This window comes from Monodelphis domestica, chromosome 4 (genome assembly GCF_027887165.1).
Source record: "Monodelphis domestica isolate mMonDom1 chromosome 4, mMonDom1.pri, whole genome shotgun sequence".
NCBI lineage: Eukaryota > Metazoa > Chordata > Mammalia > Didelphimorphia > Didelphidae > Monodelphis > Monodelphis domestica.
The window spans coordinates 418,232,830-418,250,128 of record NC_077230.1 but is presented as its reverse complement, the minus strand read 5'-3'; the positions used below and the strand labels follow the sequence as shown (position 1 = coordinate 418,250,128).

Below are 17,299 nucleotides of genomic sequence, written 5' to 3'. Positions count from 1 at the left end.
ATGGTCTCCTATAGAGGGGAAGGGCCAGGGTCATGCGCAGGCACAAACCCGAGAGAGAAGAGCTTTGAACGCCCCCCTCACTCAGAAGCGCTTTGGTCACGACGATTGGGGCCGGGCTTTTACACTGGTATCGAGAGCTCCCTTGCCTTGGTTCCCGCTGCTATGGGAACGGACGCCCCCTCCCATGGCCTTGAATCTGCAAACACGCCGGGGTGGGGCTAAGGGCGGGGCGGACCAATGAGGAGGTCCTGCCCCGCCCCGTCCCCGCCCTGAGAAGTGCCTTAGCCGTAGCGGAGGGCGGAGCCGGACTATTGGTAGGAGGGAGGACTATGATGGCGGCGATGGAAGAGTCGCCGTCGGCTGGGAGCTTGGGGGAGGCGGTCTGTTTGGCGCGGGCCTTGCGGGCTCTTGGGTAAGAGCTGGGTAGCAGGGCGGATACGGGAAGGCCGCGGGGTGGCACCAGCCGGAACCGGCCCCGCCTAACCTCCCGCCCCTTCCCCGGGGCAGGTGCGTGGCAGGCTCCCCAGAGGCGGAGGCGGGCCCGTGGCTGGCCGAGTCGGCTGCCCGCGGCGCGGCATGCGGCCACTTCCGAGGCCTGTGCGCACATCTAGCGGCCGAGCTCGGCGCGCTGGGGGCCCTGGAGGAAGGGGCAGTCCTAAGCGCTGGGGACGCGGAAGGTGAGCCGGGCTCGACGGGCCGGGGGGCGTGTCCCGTGGCGGGGGCAGGGCTGTGACAGACCCCGCCCCTAGGACTCAGCGGCCCCTCCTCCTGCAGGCTCCGAAGCTGAGGATTGCTTCCTGTTGGAGCTGAGCGGCCTGCTTCGGGACCTCTACTGCCCGGACCGGTCACTCACGACTGGCAACCCTGCGACTCGGCTCCAAGCCCCCGGCAGTGGCCTGCGCCTGCTCCGTGAGGGCCTAGGCTTAGAGGCTTCCGGATGGAGGGGGCGGAGCAGGGGAACGCTAGAGCGCGGAGGCGGGACCGGCACGGGAAGGGGGTGGGCTCAGAATGCTGAGGAGGGACCTATACGTTAGGGTCTGGGGGAGAGGGGTTAGAGTCTCGAGGGTGAGGTACGGGGGAGGGGGGGGCGGAGTCAGAACCCTGAGGCCTAGGTGGGCTATGGAGAGGGGCCTGGGACACTAGAACGTCGAGTCCGCGCCCAGCCAGGAATGGGGCCCGGGCTAGCTGGGGAACTCTTCCAGTGGGCGCTGCACTTGGAGAGCACCAGGTTGGAACTGAGCCTTGGGGATGGGGTCGGGATATTGATTGAAGTGTTAGGGTGGGTCCTCAGGGGCAGCCCCAGTGGGAAGGCGTTGTCCATCCTTTTCCCCAGCATTCCTCCCTTTTTCCATCCTTCCACCTGTGGCCCTCTCAGGCTTCCTCTGTTCAGAGCTTCAGGCAGCTCGCCTCCTGAGCCTCCGGAGCCCACCTGCCCCCTCCCGTGCTGAGGTCCCGGACAGAGAGCTGGAGATAATTCAGGGGGAGCTGGCTCTGACTCTCCAGGCCCTGGGGATGCCCCAGCCAGAGCCAGGAACCCCAGCCAGCCAGCTGCTGAGAGAGGTCCAGGCGAAGGTGGGCTCCCTTCCCTCCTGGGCACCTTCCCAAGGTTCTGGGGCCAATGCTCCCTTTTCTCCACCTTTCTGCCCCTCCGGCCTCCTTTCCTGCTAGTTCTTCACAGCCTTCCTCTTCTAGGCAGCCCACCCTGTGCATCCATCTGTACATTCCTGTTAATTAGCCTTTCCTCTCAGAGCCCTCCTTCCACCATGCAGGACTGAGCAGGGTAGACCAGACTATCCCTCCTCCACCCCAAATTCTGCAGGCTAGGACTGTTCCAAGCTTTCTCTGGGGGGGAGTGAATGCAGGGGGCAGCCTTCTTTCTCATCTCTTCCTCAGGACCAACATTAGCGTGGGCACAGGGGGAATGGCACCTGAAGGAAAGGAATATGGCAGAATCCTTCTTCCCAGCTTTTTCCTTTCCTACCCACAAAACTCCCTTCCCCCCCTTTTCTAGATCTCACACTTGCTGCCCTCACTACCTCCTGGTCACCTGGACCCCCTACTCACCCAGCCTCTGGATGCCTCTCGATGGGTATGGGAGATTACCCCCCCAACCCCAGTACCTTTCTAGGGCAGGGGAAGGAAAGGGTGGGAAAGGAGAATGGATCAGAGCCAGTGGGGATGTGGGTCCCCCACGGGGTAAAGGGTGTAGGAAGAGGTGACTCTTCCATTCCCTGACCCAGGAGGCCTTGAGCGCCCTCTCCAGCTACCTTCGGGATCAGTATTGCTACCGCCGTCGCCTCATGTTGACTAGGCTGGATCTCACAGCATCCGCCTTCCATTGGACAGATCGGGCCCAGGTAGGTCAGGGGAGGAGAGTCCACTTGTTTGGCAGTCCCAGGGCATGTGCTGAAACAGCTTTAGAATCCAGAATTCTTGGACTACAGGAGCTGGAAGGGCTTTAGAGGTGATCCAGTGCTCTTCCTTGTATTTTGTATGTGGGGAAACCGAGGTTCAGAATGCCATGTAGTAAGGCAGCTACAGAGCTAAGACTAAGCTAGCAAAGGATCTTGGCTGTCAAAGGTGAGGGGCCCCCAGAGCTGCTCTCCCACCCTGTGGTCTTCTCCCTCCCCAGAGCCAGGGCGCTGCCATGACTAACGTGTTGAAGCCCTTGCGTCAGGGGCTGGCTCCTGAGTCTGCTATCTCCCTTGCCCATGTCCTGGCTTCAAGGGCTGACCTCTCCAGGCTGGTTCCAGCCACAGGTCGGGCAGCCCGTCTGGTCACCTGCTGTCCTATCAACAAGGTGCTGATGGGTCCAGTCCCTGACAGAGGGGGCCGGCCCAATGAGCTCGAGGCCCCCATGCCCAGCTGGCAGAGCCGTAGGGAGGCTGGGCACCAGCGCTGGGGACGGAAGAAGAAGAGACGGTGAACAAGCCCATCTGGAGCCCTTGGCTGGAGGACCCCTGGGTTTGCATCCAGCCTTCCCCCCCATCCCCATTAAAGCCAAACTTTCTGGAAAAATAGATTTAATTGATAATATCTGAGTCCCGTATTTTTGCCTGCAGCTGGAGCAGGGTGGGGTGGGAGCTGGGAGGGGACAGGCCTGGCCTTAAGGAATGGAAGTCCCCCAAGTCCCAGGCTTCAGCATGGAGTCAGCACCAGCCAGCTCCTTTGTAGCATCCTGTAGCAGCACCAGTCTGTGATCTTGTGGGCACATGAGAGGGCAGACATCCCCAGACTGGCCGTCCCCCGTCGCCCTGCCTTCTCTCTGCTTCTCCTATAGCACAGAGGTGGCGGCCTGGTTTGGCACAGACCCCTCCAGGGGAGCCTCTGTTTGGGTCCAGGCGTGCTGGAGGTGGCTTCTCTTTTGGGGCCCCGGAGAGGATAGGTAGGAGGAACTCTCCTCAGAGCCTGAAACACAGGGAAGTGAGCTCTTGAGATCCCTCGAGGCCCTGGTTCCTTTCCCTCCTCCCGCTCGTTGTCCCCAAGGCCCTGGGATCCCTTCAGAGGGGCCTTACTGGGAGTAGGGAGCCCCGGAGAAGTGCTGGCTCCCCCCTTCTTCTTGCACTCGACCTCCACCCTGTCCCTGCAGTGTCGGTGACAGCAGAGCCCACAGTCTGGAGGAGTCCAGAGGAGGGGTAGTCAGGGAGGGTAGGCCCAAGGGTCCCCCCTTCCTCCTTTTCCCCTGCTCCCTATCACTCACCCCGGCAACGGTAGCCCTGCTTGATGACTCCCCAGAGCTGAAGAGAAAGCAAATGGAGGGGTGGGGTTACCTCTGCCCAAGAAGATAGGACAGTAGGTGGGAAACAACGTGGTTGAGGTTTTCTTAAACTATCTCTGGGGGCAGCTGGGTGGCTCGGTAGAGTGAGAGCCAGGCCTAGAGACCTGCGATCCTGGGTTCAAATTTGACCTCAAATACTTCCTAGTTGTGTGACCCTGGGCAAGTCATTCTGCCTTGGAACCAATACATAGTATTGCCTCTAAGAAGGACGGTACAACGATTGGGATTATCTGCTCCCCACCCCCAAACTCACAAATTTAAAAAAATAGATCCTTACCTTCAGAATTGGTTCCAAGGCAGGAGAGAGGTAAGGGCTCAGCAATGGGGGAATAAGCCCAGGGTCACACAGCTAAGGAGTGTTTGAGGCATATTTGAACCCAGGGCCTCCCAACTCTGGGGCTGGTACTCTATCCACTGAGTCACCCAACTGCCCCCCCCCATGCATTTTTAAGGGATAAAAATGACCAGTGACTTCATTTCTTTATGGACCTCCTGCTGCCAAAGCAAGGCTGGTGTGCCCTGCATGTCCTCTCAGAGAGTTGCCCAGAACTCGTCGAAGGAGGATTTTAATTCAGGTCTTTCAGGCTCCGAGCCAGCCCTCTCCACCTCTCACATGAGATTTAAGCATTTCAGACCAGCAATAGCAAAGGGCTTTTCAGCTTATTTTGACTACTTGGGGGTGGGAGGGGGAAGATAAGCCAAGTCCTGGGTGGTTAAGGTAGACGGTGGCTGTGGATCTTGGGGGCCCGGAGGACGTTTGGGGCAGGGTCACTCTTCAGGCTTCCTCAAAGAGCCATCCCGGGGGAAGGGAGAGGCAGGCGACTCCTTGGACACTGGGCAGGAAAGTGGGGGACAGGAGAGGTCACGGGGCACTGAGGGGGGAGGGAGGCCGGGCAAAGGTGCTCACAAAGCCACTGCAGCTGCCACAGAATGTGGGCTTCTTGAAGGTGACCTCGTGGAAAGGGTGCAGAAAGGAGAGGCCCAGCTTGGCACAGATGGCGCTGGCCCGAAGCAGGTAAGCCGTCAGCTCCTCCCGGCTAAAGGGGCCGTCCCTGGGCAGGTCAAGAAAATCTGGCTCTCCTACCCCTTTCCCTCCCTCCTCCGGCACCCCAACAGGAATCAAGATCCAGCCTCCCTCACTACCCCCTCCCAAGAACCCAGGACCGCCGAGGTCCACCCTGCACCCCCTTCCAGGAACCCTGATCCATGCCTCTCACCCCTGCCGATGGGGTGGGTGGAGGCCGTGGCAGGCAAAGGGAAAACTGCTGGACAGACGTTCAAAGTCCTCCTGAGAGATGGTGCCGTGGCCTTCTGGGTCATAGTTCTTGAAAACAGACTGGAAGGAAGGAAGGGGCCAAGGCTGTGAGGCTGAGCCTGAACCCATCTCCTGCACCACCTTCCCTGTGCTCTCCGGGCCTCACCTCCACCAGTTGCTCCACGTGGCGGCTCAGAGTGACCCTATCGGGCTTGGGGGCCACGCCAGGAGCCCATTCCACGACAAGAGGCGCTTTGAAGGGGGAGGGGGACTGGGGAGAGAGACAAGGGGGGAGAGATCAATACTGGACAGCAAGGGGGGAGGGGGAGGTGTTTCTTTGTTTTTAACCCTCACCTTCTGCCTTAGAATCAATACCAAGTATCTGTTCCAGGCCAGAAGAGCCAGAAGGGCTGGGCAACTGGGGTGAAGTGACTTGCTCAGGGTCACACAGCTAGGAAGTATCTGAGGCCATATTTGAACCCAGGACCTCCCATCTCCAGGCCTGGTTCCCTATCCCAACCCCCACACACACACTTCTGAGAGTTTAGAGGACAGAGTTGTTGGGCAGGAGGGAATAATTCTCACCAGAGTCTTAGGACATCGGGGTTCCCGGGCATAGGAGAGTTCATAAATCTCATCTTCTGTATAGAAGAGATCCAGGGACAGCTGCAGGGGAGAAGGGCAGGAGGGGGGCACTCAGGGGCCCCACAGTGCCTGTTCATATTCCTGTCCATCTACCCTCCCCACCTCACTCCCTTGAGGCACCTCTGAGGCTGGAGTTTTATACACAGAGGGCACAAGTGGCAGAACTGAGGTCAGCCTCTGGCACAGTCCCGTCACTTTGCTTAAGCATGGCCATTCTCTTGTGCTGGTGCTGCCCGAGGAGCCCAGAAGCTAAGGGCCAGACCTGGCTGCCCTCCCTCCTTTTCCCCAGCAGGGAAGGTGAGGCAGAGGAGAGGGAAGAGGCCCTTGCTGCCCTCCCTGTACCATAAGCAGATGGAGCAGGTCTTCGCTGGCACCACCCGGTGGGCTCTGCGCCTGGAGATCCCGGAGCTCCTGCAGCCGAATGTAGAGACTGTTCAGCTTGGCCACATGGAGCTGCCCGTCCGGCAGGCGATCGGGCATGGCCTGGTGCAGTGAGACGAGGTCCTTCAGGTGGATGCCCAGGATGGGCAGGCGAAAGCCCGAGCAGCTGGCCCAGGCCCGTCGATAGAGGGCATAATTGTTGTGGGAGCTCAGGAGTTCTGTCAGCTCCAGCAGGATCTGAAGAGGAGGAGACAGCATGGTGGCACTTGGCCCAATCCCATACCCTAGTCCTAAGGCCCTTTTCCTAAGGGGGAAACTGAGGCCAGAAGAGGGGAGGGGCAGGGCAGGACCCAGGAAAGAGGGAAGCCCTCCTGCAGACCCCCTGGGGGCCAGCTCCATCAAGAAGGCCAGGGAAAGGGCTGGCAGGGCTGACTCACCTTGGTACTGTCAGGGCTCAGATGTGCATGGGAGTCCTTGAGTCGGGAGATGGCGCTGTGGCATAGGCCACCAGTTACTGCCATGAGCGAGTTAAAATTCTGTAGCTGCCTCAGTCTCTGAAAGGAGGAGGGAATGATGTCTCATAGGTGGGCAGATGAGCACAGCTGGGGAGAGGGGAGGGGGGTGCATAGTCACACCAGTAGGGGATTGTGGGAGTCTACCAGCCGGCCCCTCCTAAGATGGTGGGAAGTTCATTAAATTTGGAAAGAAGTGAATTTGGGCCAAGTCCAGCCCTGGGCAAGTCATTTAACCCCTCTTTGCCTCAGTTTCTCATCTGCAAAATGGAGATGTTCTGGAGAAGAAAATGGCAAACAAGGGGATTGGACTAGCTACCCTGAGGGAGGCCCCCTCCAGTTCTAAAGGAGATCCTAGGAAGGCTTGTCAGTGAGTTAGGAAAGGAGGGAGGGAGGAAGGGAGGGAAGCAGCAGCACGGCAGAAACTCCTGGATTCGAATCAGGGCCTGGAAGTCTGAGGGATGGCCCCCACACCTGCCTCATGGCCCAAAGCCCTGCGGAGGTGAAGCCACGTTGGAGGACTGGGCCCAGGCCTCACCTGGGCCACATGGATGAATTTGTCCAGCACCTGGCCTCTCTGGGCTGGGCTGGGCCGGCTCAGGACCATGACCTGGACCCATCGGGACACGCTGTTCGTGAGTCCTACTGAGCCCTCCAGGGCTGGGCAGCCCTGAACGGAGCCGTGGAGGACGTAGCCCCGAAGGTCCTGAGGCTGAAGAGAGCAGAGAGGCGTTCAGCCTGTGTGCACAGAGCTGGCCCAAAGGCAGCTAAGATGAGGCTGAGCTTCAGAGCCAGCACCCAGCCCTAACCTGCCTCCCTGGGACCACAAAGAACCAAGTCACCAGAGCTGTCTTGGGCCCTGACCACCACCGGCGCTTCCTGTTTCCCTCCCAGCTTCTATCTAAGTCTCTTTTAGTAACTCCTGGCCTGAATTCCTGACCTCCCAGTCTCCTCACCAGAAGCCCAAACCCCTGCCCCTGCAGGACCCAATCACAGACACCCAGCCCAACTGTCACCTCCCTCCCTGCCTTATCTCCAGATCATTTATCCAAGAAACATTTATGAATTGGGGCACAAAAGGACCTGATTCTTGCCTTCAAGAAACTTGCTAGTGGATTGAGAGCCAGGCCTAGAGATGGGAGGTCCTGTGTTCAAATCTGACCTCAGACACTTCCCAGCTAGGTGACCCTGGACAAGTCACTTCACCCCTGTTGCCCTTACACTCTTCTGCCTTGGAGCCAATACACAGTATTGATTCCAAGAGAGAAGGTAAAGGTTTAAAGAAGAAGAAGAAGAAACTTGCCGATGGGGCAGCTGGTTAGCTCAGTGGGTTGAGAGCTAGACCTAGAGATGGGAGGTCCTGGGTTCAAATGTGGCCTCAGATGCTTCCTAGCTGTGTGGCCCTGGGCCAGTCACTTCACCCCCATTGCCTAGCCCTTACCACTCTTCTACATACATAGTATTGATTCTAAGTTGGAAGGTAAGGGTTGTTGGGGGGTGGTTTAAAGCTTGCTGAACCCATTCCCCTCTGCTTCTGCCTCTACTTCCCCTGGGATCCACCCTTGTTTCTCTTCCCCAGCCCTGACTACCTTTTCCCCTTTCAAACCTCTCCAGCTTCTGCAGCCCTATAATCAGCTTTCTCGGGGTCAGGGCTCTCCCCCCCAGGACCTCACCGTGATGGCGCGGAAAGCCCTGAACTCCAGGTCTGTGAGATGTTCGGCCAGCTCCCCCGTCTGCAGGTGGTCAAAGATGAGGGATACCTTGCGCTTCTTCCCCAGCCCTGGGCTGGTGGGTGTGGGGAGGGGGCCCTCGGGGGGGCTCAGGCTGAGGAGGCAAAAGGGAATGTGGTTTTGAGAAGAGGGACAGTAGGGAGCCGGGGAGGGAGACGGAAATGCAGAAGGATGCTGCCGCCTCACCTGGACATGGGCGTCCCTAGGCACCTCTGGGCTGCGTTGCCCTCCTGTTCCACCACTTCCCAGAAGCTGCTGATGATCTCGTCTAGGTGGGGCTCCAGGTGCAGGGCCTCCGGGTACTGGCCCATCCAATACCTTGGGGACATGGGAGGAGGAGGGAGCTTAGTGAGGGGGGATTCTGGGAGATCCTTTGGTCTGGTCCCATTTGACAGGAGCCCAAGTAAGGTCCGGAGATGTAAAGTGGGAGGCTCTCTCAGGGAAGGGAGGAGAGCTCTGTTCTAGGGCCCACGGGGCAGGGGCAGGGGCAGCTCTCCGGGAGCCAGAGTGGGCCCTGAGTCCCCCGCTCCAGCCCAGAAGGGTCCTCACCTGACCAGGTTACAGATCTTCAGCCGCCTCTGTTCGCCGTGGTCTCCTTTAGCCTCTTGGTACGTAGGTCTGTTAAGGGTCATCCTCTGGTGGCCTCTCCCTCCCCCTCCCTTTCTGCTCCTCTCCCCCACTCCCCCCCCCACTCCCCTGGAGGATATATGCTGAGCAGGCGCCGGGCAAGGTCAGCCGAGGACAGCACCCAGCTGTGCATGGTCAAAGCCATGTTAAGCATGTGGTCCCCTCGGCACAGTCCTCCGGCCGCGTCTGTGTCAGGGGGAGGGGGACGAGTTTGGGGGAGTCCCGGGACACAGAGCATCTTATGCTTAGAGATCTAGGAGGGGAAACTGAGGTCCAGACAGGGGCTGAATTTGCCATTGGCCACATTAGTGAGGAGCCACGTTTCCTGACTGAATCCAAGGTCCCATCCATCAGCCCACCCTGTGAGGAGCCAGAGGGGGAATGCCTGGAGGCTGGGGTCAGCGTGACCGAGAAGAGCTAACATCTCTGTGTGCCTTTCAATGATTATTAGTTCCCCCCCCCGCCCATTTTACAGACTGACAAACTGAGGCAAACAGAAGTTAAGTGGCACAACTCCCATGAGTTCCCATGCTCTGTGGCACCCTCTAGCAGCCTGGTTAGAGGACAAGGGTGGGGAGTGGGCAGGGCAATGTCTGCAGTGTGAGAGTGGGTGCTCACCGAAGGAAAGAATGCATTTCTCCAGTAATTCATCTAGGCTGCAGCAGCTGCTAAGGGGCCCCAGGGTCATGGAGGCCATGGCTTTGGTGATCTCCCGAGGGCTGGGGCAAGTCATGTGCCTTCGGCCCTGTCGAGCCCTGCCCCGGCCAGGTGCAGCTCCTAAGCATTCTGGGTGGCCCTTCCTGCAGACAGAACCTCAGGATTAGTCATCTGTCCCCCCCCACACTCATATCCCTTCTCTCTCCATCCCTCTAGGCTCAGCTCAGGATGTCTCCTACATCCTATCAGCATTTCACAGTTCCCTGCTGCTGCAGGCATCACTTCCTTCAGGCAGACCTCCAAGATTGCATGCACCCCACAAGGCACTATCAACTCTCAAGCCCAACTATAGTGTCTAGAGCCCTCAGAGCGCAGTTGGGCATCCAGGTGTCTCACTTGCCAGTTTCCCCTTTCACAACACCCCAGGCATCTGGGCTGCCAGCTGTGGGGAATGAGACTGAGGGAGAACACAGTCACTGACTCCAGGCTCCTCTGAGCTGGACTGGATCCCTTGAGCTGAGATAGCTTCAAGGAAAGGTTAAAAATAAACCTTCCAGCATGGAACAGAGAGGCCTCTAGGGACCGTGCATATGAGGAGAGAGACCTAAGGATGAGGGGGAGACCCAGAAGGACGAAAAAGAAGGAAAGAGGGCAGATCTAGAGAAAAGTGAAAAAAGACTAGAAAAGATATAGAAGGAAGGAGGTGGGAGAAACCCAAGATAAAGAAGAAAAAGACAAAGATGGCTGTAGAGAGCAAGCACAGAATAGTGATGCTGCGACAGATCGATCCTTCATTTCGCAGAAGAGGAAACTGAGGCCCCGAGAGGGGAGCTCTTTGGACACAAGGGGGCTTAACTAGGACTCAGGACAAAGAAGGGAAGATGGAACCACGGAAAGAGGAAATGCAAGTTTTCCTTTACATGTGAACCCAGGTTAGTTAGGGAAAGCCTCCAAGGACTCCAATGAGCCCCACCTCTCCCCATCCCAGGTCTTAGGGTGTAGAGGCAGCCAGGAATGGCCCAGAATCTCTGTTCCTTCCCCTGCCTGCCAGCCTGCTCACTCCCTCCACACACACCCCAGCAGAAGGGGAAGTGCTTACGTCCTTTCTTTCTGAGAATCACTCACTCCCCCTCTTCTCTCCTCAACTCTTACCTTGCCAGGAAAGTCCTTCCCTGTCCCTGGTCCTGACCCATCTCCCCCAGTGGAGAGCAGAGCCCCGGTAAAAAGGGGTGGGGAGATCCAGCCAGCCCTAGCCCATGCGTCAGACTCCCTGAGGTCCCAAAGGCAAGCCATGGAGTTTCCAGTCCTGGGGAAAGCCCTAGGGACTCAGGTGAGCAAGACTCCTCTCTTGCCCTAGCCTTTGGGAAACAGTGGTTTTCCAGAAGTAGAGTAGACTATTTTGGGGGTGTCCTTGGGGGTGGGGTAAAACATGCTGAGAGAAAGAGACAAATACACCAACATAGACAGCTGGATATGAATGACACAGAGTGATATTAATAACTCATATCTAAAATGACATCAGGATCAGAGAGTGATTCCTCCATAAGAATTTGGGAAGGCAGAAAGTACAACTATCATCTCCATCTCCAGGGAAGGAAACTGAGGTCTGGAAAAGTTAGGTGACTTATCTAAGGTTATGTAGCTGGCATCGGAGTCAAAATCTTAATCAAAGGGCTGAGAGCTTGAGGCTGCCTAGAGATAACCCAGCCTAACCTCCTCTGAGACAGAGGTAAAGATGCAGTTAGAGAGACGAGAGATTGAGACATAGCTTCTCTTTCTGAATTGCCTTCATTTCCTTGTCTTCTAACCAAAGATAAGAAAGAGGAGAGAAAAGGCAATTCATCAAACTAAATCATAAAACTGTGGGACAGTTATGTGGTGCTGGATCTGAAGTCAAGAAGATTCATCTTTCTGAGTTCAAATCTGGCCTCAGACACTTCCTACTTGTGTGACCCTGGACAAGTCACAACCTTATTTATTTCAATTTCCTCATCTGTAAAATGAGCTGGAGAAGGAAATGGCAAACCACTCCAGTAGCTCTGCCAAGGAAACCTCGTGGGGTCACAAAGAGTTGAACACAATTGAAAGACAAAAAATTCCTAAAGCAATCAAGCCTGGCCATAAAGGAAATTTTGCACACCATTAGGCTCTTACCTCTAAAAAGAAGCCAACCAGGGTGATTGAGTGGAAAGAGGCACAGGTTTGGACTGAGAAGAGTTATGTTTGAAGGCCAGCTCTGCTATTCACAGTGACCCACGCAACATTGAACTATCCTCTTAACTTCTTGGGACCTCAGTTTTCTCATCTGTAAAATGAGGTGATTGAAGATTTTTTTTTAAGTTTCCTTCAAAGCTACTCATTTTTGCGGATGAGAAAATTGAGGTCCCAAGAGATGACATGATGAGCCCAAGGGAAAATTAAATGACTCGAATCTGGGGCCCCTTCTTTCCAAGTCTAGGGATCTTTTCATTACGGCACAGACCTACAGTGTGAGCTAAACACACACACAGAGCAATACAGCATCAGGGCAGGTAGTGTGACAGCCACAATGTTACACTCAGAGAGAGGGTTATAAATAACAGTGTTACAAGAGATACACAGAGTGACACAATGTGACACCTAAGTATACACAGAGGGACCCACAGATCCCTCAGATGTTGCAGAAAGATACAAACACACAGAGATCCATGTTTCTACCCTCAAAGATAAATAGTTGTGACTCTGGGAGATTGTGATACAATGTTACACCCAGAGACAGAGTTACACTGAGATACACAATTGCAGAGAGATTGAGCACAACATTACATCTGGAGACAGTTAGAGAGTCTGTTTCAATATTCTATGTGGTTACAGATAGATACATTAGAGACACACAATTACAATGGTATACACAGTTGTGGAGCTTACACTTGGAGACAGTTATAATGTAATTATACAGAGGTACAGAAAAATAGGGTCACAGTTACACACAAGAATACACAGATCCATTGACATTCATAATTTTGGCATTAGATGGTACCTTAGTGATTGTTTCAGTCATTCATTTTTTAAAAATTTCTTTTAAAACCCTTACCTTCTGTATTGGTTCTAAGGCAGAAGAGCAGTAAGAGCTTAGCAATGGCAGTTCAGTGACTTGCCTAAGGTCACATAGCTAGGAAGTATCTGAGGTCAGATTGGAACCCAGGACCTCCCAATCTCCAGGTCTGACTCTCAATCTACCAGCCATACAGCTGCCCCATCCACTTTATTTTTACAGAGGAGAAAACTGAAAGTCAGAAAAGGAGAGTGATGATCTGCCCTAGGTCACAGTTGGTCAAAACAGACACACACATACTGGCACCCCTGCCTGCATCCTAGAAGAGGAGTCTTGAGGAGCCCGAGTCTCTTTCTCTCTGTCTCTCTGTCTCTCTCTGTCTGTCTTTCTGTCTCTCTCTCTCTCTCTCCCCCCCACCCCACTTTGGATTGGCATTGCCCCCAGGAATAATGATTTGAAGAGTTCCTTCTTTTTCCCTAAGACGGAAAGGATTCTTAGACAAGAAACCATAGAATGGCAGTGCTGGGAGTGGTCTGAGAACAGAGAATGGCTGAGTTGGAAAAACCTTAGAACAGAGACTGCCAGGGCTGGCATGACCTTAGAATAGAAAGTTTCTGAGCTGGGAATGTCAGAGCTAGATTTCCTTAGAACATGGAATCTTAGAGCTAGAAAGAAGCTTAGAAGGGATCCGAATGTCAGACCTGACAGGCACCTTAGGCAGCCAATTTAGCTCTCTCTTCTTCCTCTCTCCTCCTCAATCCCTCCCTTAAGGACTTGAGACCCTGAGCTCGCAGGCATCCCCTCTCTACTTCTCCGTGACTAGATCACTTGCATCCCATCCCTCTTCCCTAGAATCCCCCCACCCCCAAGAAGAGACAGATATAAAGAGAATGGGAGGGGCCTTGAGAACAGAAGGAAGGGAGTCAGTAGGGAAGGAGGGGTAGGGGCCAGGAGATCCCCTCACCTCTTGCTTTCTTTCCGGTTCATGTTGCCCCCTGGGGATGGGGGGGAGGAGGTCTAGCTCCTAGGTAGCCCAGGCTGGATTGGGCGTCTCTGGGCCCCTCCCCCTCAGGGCCCCCTCACAGCTACTGGAACTTGGACTTTTTTCTTCCCAGTGAAAGAGGAACTGACCCCCTCCCCCACTCCCTGTCGGAGAGAGAGGAAGAGACACAAGGAGAGACCAGCCCAGGGTAGCCAGGGGGAGGGGGATCTTCTTAGGTTCCTGCACCCTCTCTCTAGCTCCGCCTGGGTCTCTGGCCCAGCCTTGCTGGCCATTTCTGTCCCTCTCTGTCTCTGCCCCCTTTTTCTATCTCAGATTCTCTCTTTAGCGCCTGTTCCTTCCCCCCCCCCCCCCTTGGTCACTCTAGCTGGGACTTGGTCTTTACACTTGCTTCTTACAAATGTTCTTCAGGCCTTTTCTATAGTGAATCCGCCTATGCCTGAGGAGAAAGCAGATGCTGTCACCCTTCCCCTCAAGGATCCATATGGCTGTAGCTGATTCTCTATGGGGCTAGAGGAGAGGAGAGGAGCTGAAGTAGCCTTAGACCCTAAGGGAAGTGAGCGAAACCTCATCATTGTTCCAGAGAGGCAAAAGTGAAAGGGATGTAAAGCGTGATTGTAAGTGCTTGGAGATCCTGGAGGCTCCCCTCTTTCCTCTCCCATGACACAGCTGGGGAAATGGGGCAAATATGCTGAGTGAGGAAGGAAACTGTTGGTTTCCGGAGTCTTCACATGGGGGGGGAGGGGAGAGGAGAAGGACCGGAGAAGGGAAGTCCGGGAGGATGATGGACTGAGGTTTCAGTCACCTCTCCACCACTATTACCCACAATACTTAGTGAAACATATTTACATAAAAATACACACCTGTGGGTCCCGCCGTTCAGCCCAGGTCAGGTGCCCGGTCTAGCATAGAGCCATGCAAATTTTATGCAGATACGTGTGTTCTAAGCAGATTTATGCAAATATGCATGTATACCTTAGGACTGGGAAAGGGGTGGGGAAGGAAAGAGGCTGGATGATATTTAATGGATTTCTTTTTTTTTTTTTTAAACCCTCACCTTCCGTCTTGGAGTCAATACTGTGTATTGGCTCCAAGGCAGAAGAGTGGTAAGGGCTAGGCAATAGGGGTCAAATGACTTGCCCAGGGTCACCCAGCTAGGAAGTGTCTGAGGTCAGATTGGAACCTAGGACCTCCCGTCTATAGGCCTGCCTCTCAATCCACTGAGCTACCCAGCTGCCCCCTAATGGATTTCTTAGACACTTCAAATATGGGGAACTCAGGGAGCCGAGGAAAGGGAGAGCCGTCTAGAACCCAATCATCTTCCCCATAGCCTCTAACCGAAAGGAGAAAGGGGCGGGGACTATGCGATAGAGGGTCGTGGCTACGGCGATGGACCCGCCCCCTCAAAAACTCACAGCCAATAGAAGCCAAGGGGTGGGCCCAAGGAGCCTCGCACCCCCAATCCCCCCTTCAGAGCCCTTTTCTTAGTGCCATCTCTGTCCTCACCTTCCCAGCCACCCTCTCCAAGCGTCCGGCCCTCAGCCCCCCCACCCTCACCACCCCGGGCCCAGCTCCCCCAGACTCCCAGGCCCCAGATCTAGCCTCAGCTCCCTGGGATCATGGGGGATGGAGGGGAGGGCGAGGATGACGTTCAGTTTCTCCGAACTGTGAGTATCTCTGTCTCTTAAGTTCTCTTCTTGTCTCTGTCCCTGAGGATCTCTTTGGGTCTGTGTCTGTGAGCACTTCTGTCTCCTTGCGGCTCTCGCCATCCGCCAGGTTCCCTCTGTCACACCTTTGAGCGCCCCTGCCTCCTCTGGGTCCCTGTCTCATAGCCCAGGAGTCCCTGGCTCTCGTGGGCCTGGGAGGTCCTGGGTCGGGGGCGGGGGGTAGAGTAAGGCGAGGAAAGGAGCCTCTTCTCGGCCCTGGAAGGAAGCTGCTAGTGTGGTGGCTGCTTTAGACCCGGACCACGGCTCTGCATGAATGTCAGTTTCCCTGCCGGCTTAATTTAGCTCCCCCCCCCCTCCCGGCCTCATTCTCAACTCCTGGCTCTGACCCACTTAGAGTCCTGGGTGAGGGTGGAGAGGAGTCCCGGCTGGGGGAGCCTGGAGGAGCTCTGGCTCTTCCTGCTCCCAAGCTCTCCTCCCCCCGAGGGTCTCTCTAGTGCAGTCTCGGACTCGGAGCCCCCCCCCCCCCTCTCAGAATCTCCCTCTCTGGCCTCCGCTCCTTTCTCTGTCCGAAGCTGGGGGCGGGCTACAAGGTCTCCAAAGCCTCTTTTCCTCCTCCAGCATGCCATTGAGGCCAGGCTCTCTCATCTGAATCCTTCCGTCTCGGGGTCTCTCATTGTCTCTGGGGCTCTCTCAGTCTCTGCATGGCAGAGCCTGGTCAGGCCGGGGTGGGGGTGGAGATGGGAATTTGGGGGAACAGGTGTGCTGCCCAGAATAGCTGGGACTGCTGGTGGAGACGGAGGCGTGGAGCCAAGGGGGGAGAGGGAGGGGGAAGGGAGGCGCTCCAAGAGCGCCCAGAGGCGAGGTACCCCTGCCTCCTGCTAAGCCCCCGCCCCCACTCCCACCCCCACACCTTGGAGGCGAGCTTGAGTGGGGGGGGGGCGAGGGTCTGCCTTCAGGACATCCGTGTCTACCTGCAGGCTGGAAGCCCCGTCTCCACTCCCTCCCCAGGGCTCCGGAAAATGCTGACGGGGGCACCTTCTCAGCAGAAACCTAACCTTCCCTGAGCAGGCGAGGACGGGAGAAGGAAGGGTCCAGTTTCTAGAAGGGGGAGCAGCTGGGGGGAGGACTGGGCAGGAGAGGAGTCAGGCGCTGTTTCGGGGAGGGGTGAGAGACGGAGACAGCTGTGCGTGCCTGCCCCGCCCCCACCCTACCACACCCCACCCCGCCAGGGCTTCGACCCTCTCCCGAGCCCGAGCCCGAGCCCGAGCCCATTGGTACCTTTCACAATCCCCGCTTCCCACCGGCGGCCTCGGATTGGCTGGCCAGCCGCACTCGGAGGCTTCTGGTTGGTGTGTTCTCAGCCAGAAAAGTCTGCTGCGCCGGGCCGGCCTGCGGGACGGACCTTGAGAGGACTGCGGGGTGTCTTCACTTTCGGGAGTGCCTCCTCTGCCAGAGACGCCGGCCTGGCTCCTGGAGCTAGACCCAGAGGACCTAAGCGGCCGCCGAGGCCAACCTCCTCCTTTTACAAACGAGGAAACTGAGGTTTAGGTGTAACGACGCCGTTTCCGAGATGAGGAGACTGAGGCTTAAGCCGAATGACTTAGCCAAGGTCACAGGAGAAAATAGGTGCAGAAGAGAGATTTGAACCCGGGTCTTCTGACTCCAAAGCCAGCGTACCCGAGATTCCTTCCCTAATACTCCTCCGCTTTCTCCTTTTGCCCAGTGCCAGGCCCAGGCGCCAGCGTTGACCCATTTGGAATCTTGGGCTGGAGGGGTGGAGGGAGGGGGGGAGCCCTGGCTGGGGAAGCTTGCAGGAGTTCGGACTGCCGGCGTCAGCACATGCCCTGAGGCTCTGCGGGAGTGTGCAGAGCCTCGGAATCCAGCTCCTAGCTTCCTAAGCGCTCTCACCCCCGTTTCAGTTTCACCCGGTACCTAGCCATCAAGTGACGGCTGACCCCGTGATGATCGAGGGTCCCCTGCTCAAGAAGCCACCATGGCTCCCTCCTTGCTTGC

General features: G+C 56.3%; 3 protein-coding genes across 7 annotated transcripts in view; 2 read left to right on the top strand and 1 right to left on the bottom strand.

Moving 5' to 3' along the window:
• Positions 1-170: 170 nt before the first annotated feature.
• On the top strand, positions 171-3,034 carry FAM98C (family with sequence similarity 98 member C). The gene is made up of 7 exons (XM_056796153.1): positions 171-412; positions 508-677; positions 775-909; positions 1,376-1,572; positions 2,012-2,089; positions 2,241-2,357; positions 2,633-3,034. Exons 1-7 carry the CDS (start codon positions 330-332, stop codon positions 2,924-2,926), a joined length of 1,074 nt encoding a protein of 357 aa, XP_056652131.1. The 5' UTR covers positions 171-329; the 3' UTR covers positions 2,927-3,034.
• A 118-nt stretch (positions 3,035-3,152) lies between these two features.
• RASGRP4 (RAS guanyl releasing protein 4) lies at positions 3,153-13,810 on the bottom strand. Of its 2 annotated transcripts, none has more exons than XM_001367554.4 (16): positions 13,584-13,810; positions 9,547-9,728; positions 9,009-9,114; positions 8,851-8,913; positions 8,488-8,619; positions 8,245-8,395; positions 7,110-7,283; positions 6,497-6,613; positions 6,021-6,296; positions 5,619-5,699; positions 5,200-5,304; positions 4,996-5,114; positions 4,686-4,830; positions 3,701-3,737; positions 3,516-3,614; positions 3,153-3,408 (listed from the first exon to the last, which is right to left on the bottom strand). In XM_001367554.4, exons 1-16 carry the CDS (start codon positions 13,604-13,606, stop codon positions 3,275-3,277), a joined length of 1,944 nt encoding a protein of 647 aa, XP_001367591.1. In that variant the 5' UTR covers positions 13,607-13,810; the 3' UTR covers positions 3,153-3,274. The 2 variants fall into 2 exon arrangements, with proteins under 2 accessions (XP_001367591.1, XP_016277703.1); XM_016422217.2 differs by lacking the exon at positions 13,584-13,810 and adding an exon at positions 10,738-13,563.
• A 1,258-nt stretch (positions 13,811-15,068) lies between these two features.
• The window catches only part of RYR1 (ryanodine receptor 1), a 96,051-nt gene continuing 93,820 nt past the window's right edge, over positions 15,069-17,299 (top strand). For all 4 annotated transcript variants that reach the window (XM_056796146.1, XM_056796144.1, XM_056796145.1 and 1 more), the window contains exon 1: positions 15,069-15,286. In XM_056796146.1, coding sequence (XP_056652124.1) covers positions 15,239-15,286 — 48 coding nt within the window. In that variant the 5' untranslated portion in view covers positions 15,069-15,238. The remainder of the gene's footprint in view (positions 15,287-17,299) is intronic.

Bases quoted from the DNA above. Each gene is read 5' to 3' on its own strand.
- FAM98C (XM_056796153.1), top strand. From the start codon at position 330: ATGATGGCGGCGATGGAAGAGTCGCCGTCGGCTGGGAGCTTGGGGGAG. The intron at 413-507 runs GTAAGAGCTGGG...TCCCCGGGGCAG, and splicing joins CGGGCCTTGCGGGCTCTTGG to GTGCGTGGCAGGCTCCCCAG. The intron at 2,090-2,240 runs GTATGGGAGATT...TCCCTGACCCAG, and splicing joins CTCTGGATGCCTCTCGATGG to GAGGCCTTGAGCGCCCTCTC.
- RASGRP4 (XM_016422217.2), bottom strand. From the start codon at position 10,778: ATGGGTCAGGACCAGGGACAGGGAAGGACTTTCCTGGCAAG. The intron at 7,284-8,244 runs GTGAGGTCCTGG...TGCTCTCTTCAG, and splicing joins GGGCTTTCCGCGCCATCACG to CCTCAGGACCTTCGGGGCTA. The intron at 3,738-4,685 runs GTGAGCACCTTT...CTTTCTCTTCAG, and splicing joins GTGGCAGCTGCAGTGGCTTT to CTCTGGGGAGTCATCAAGCA.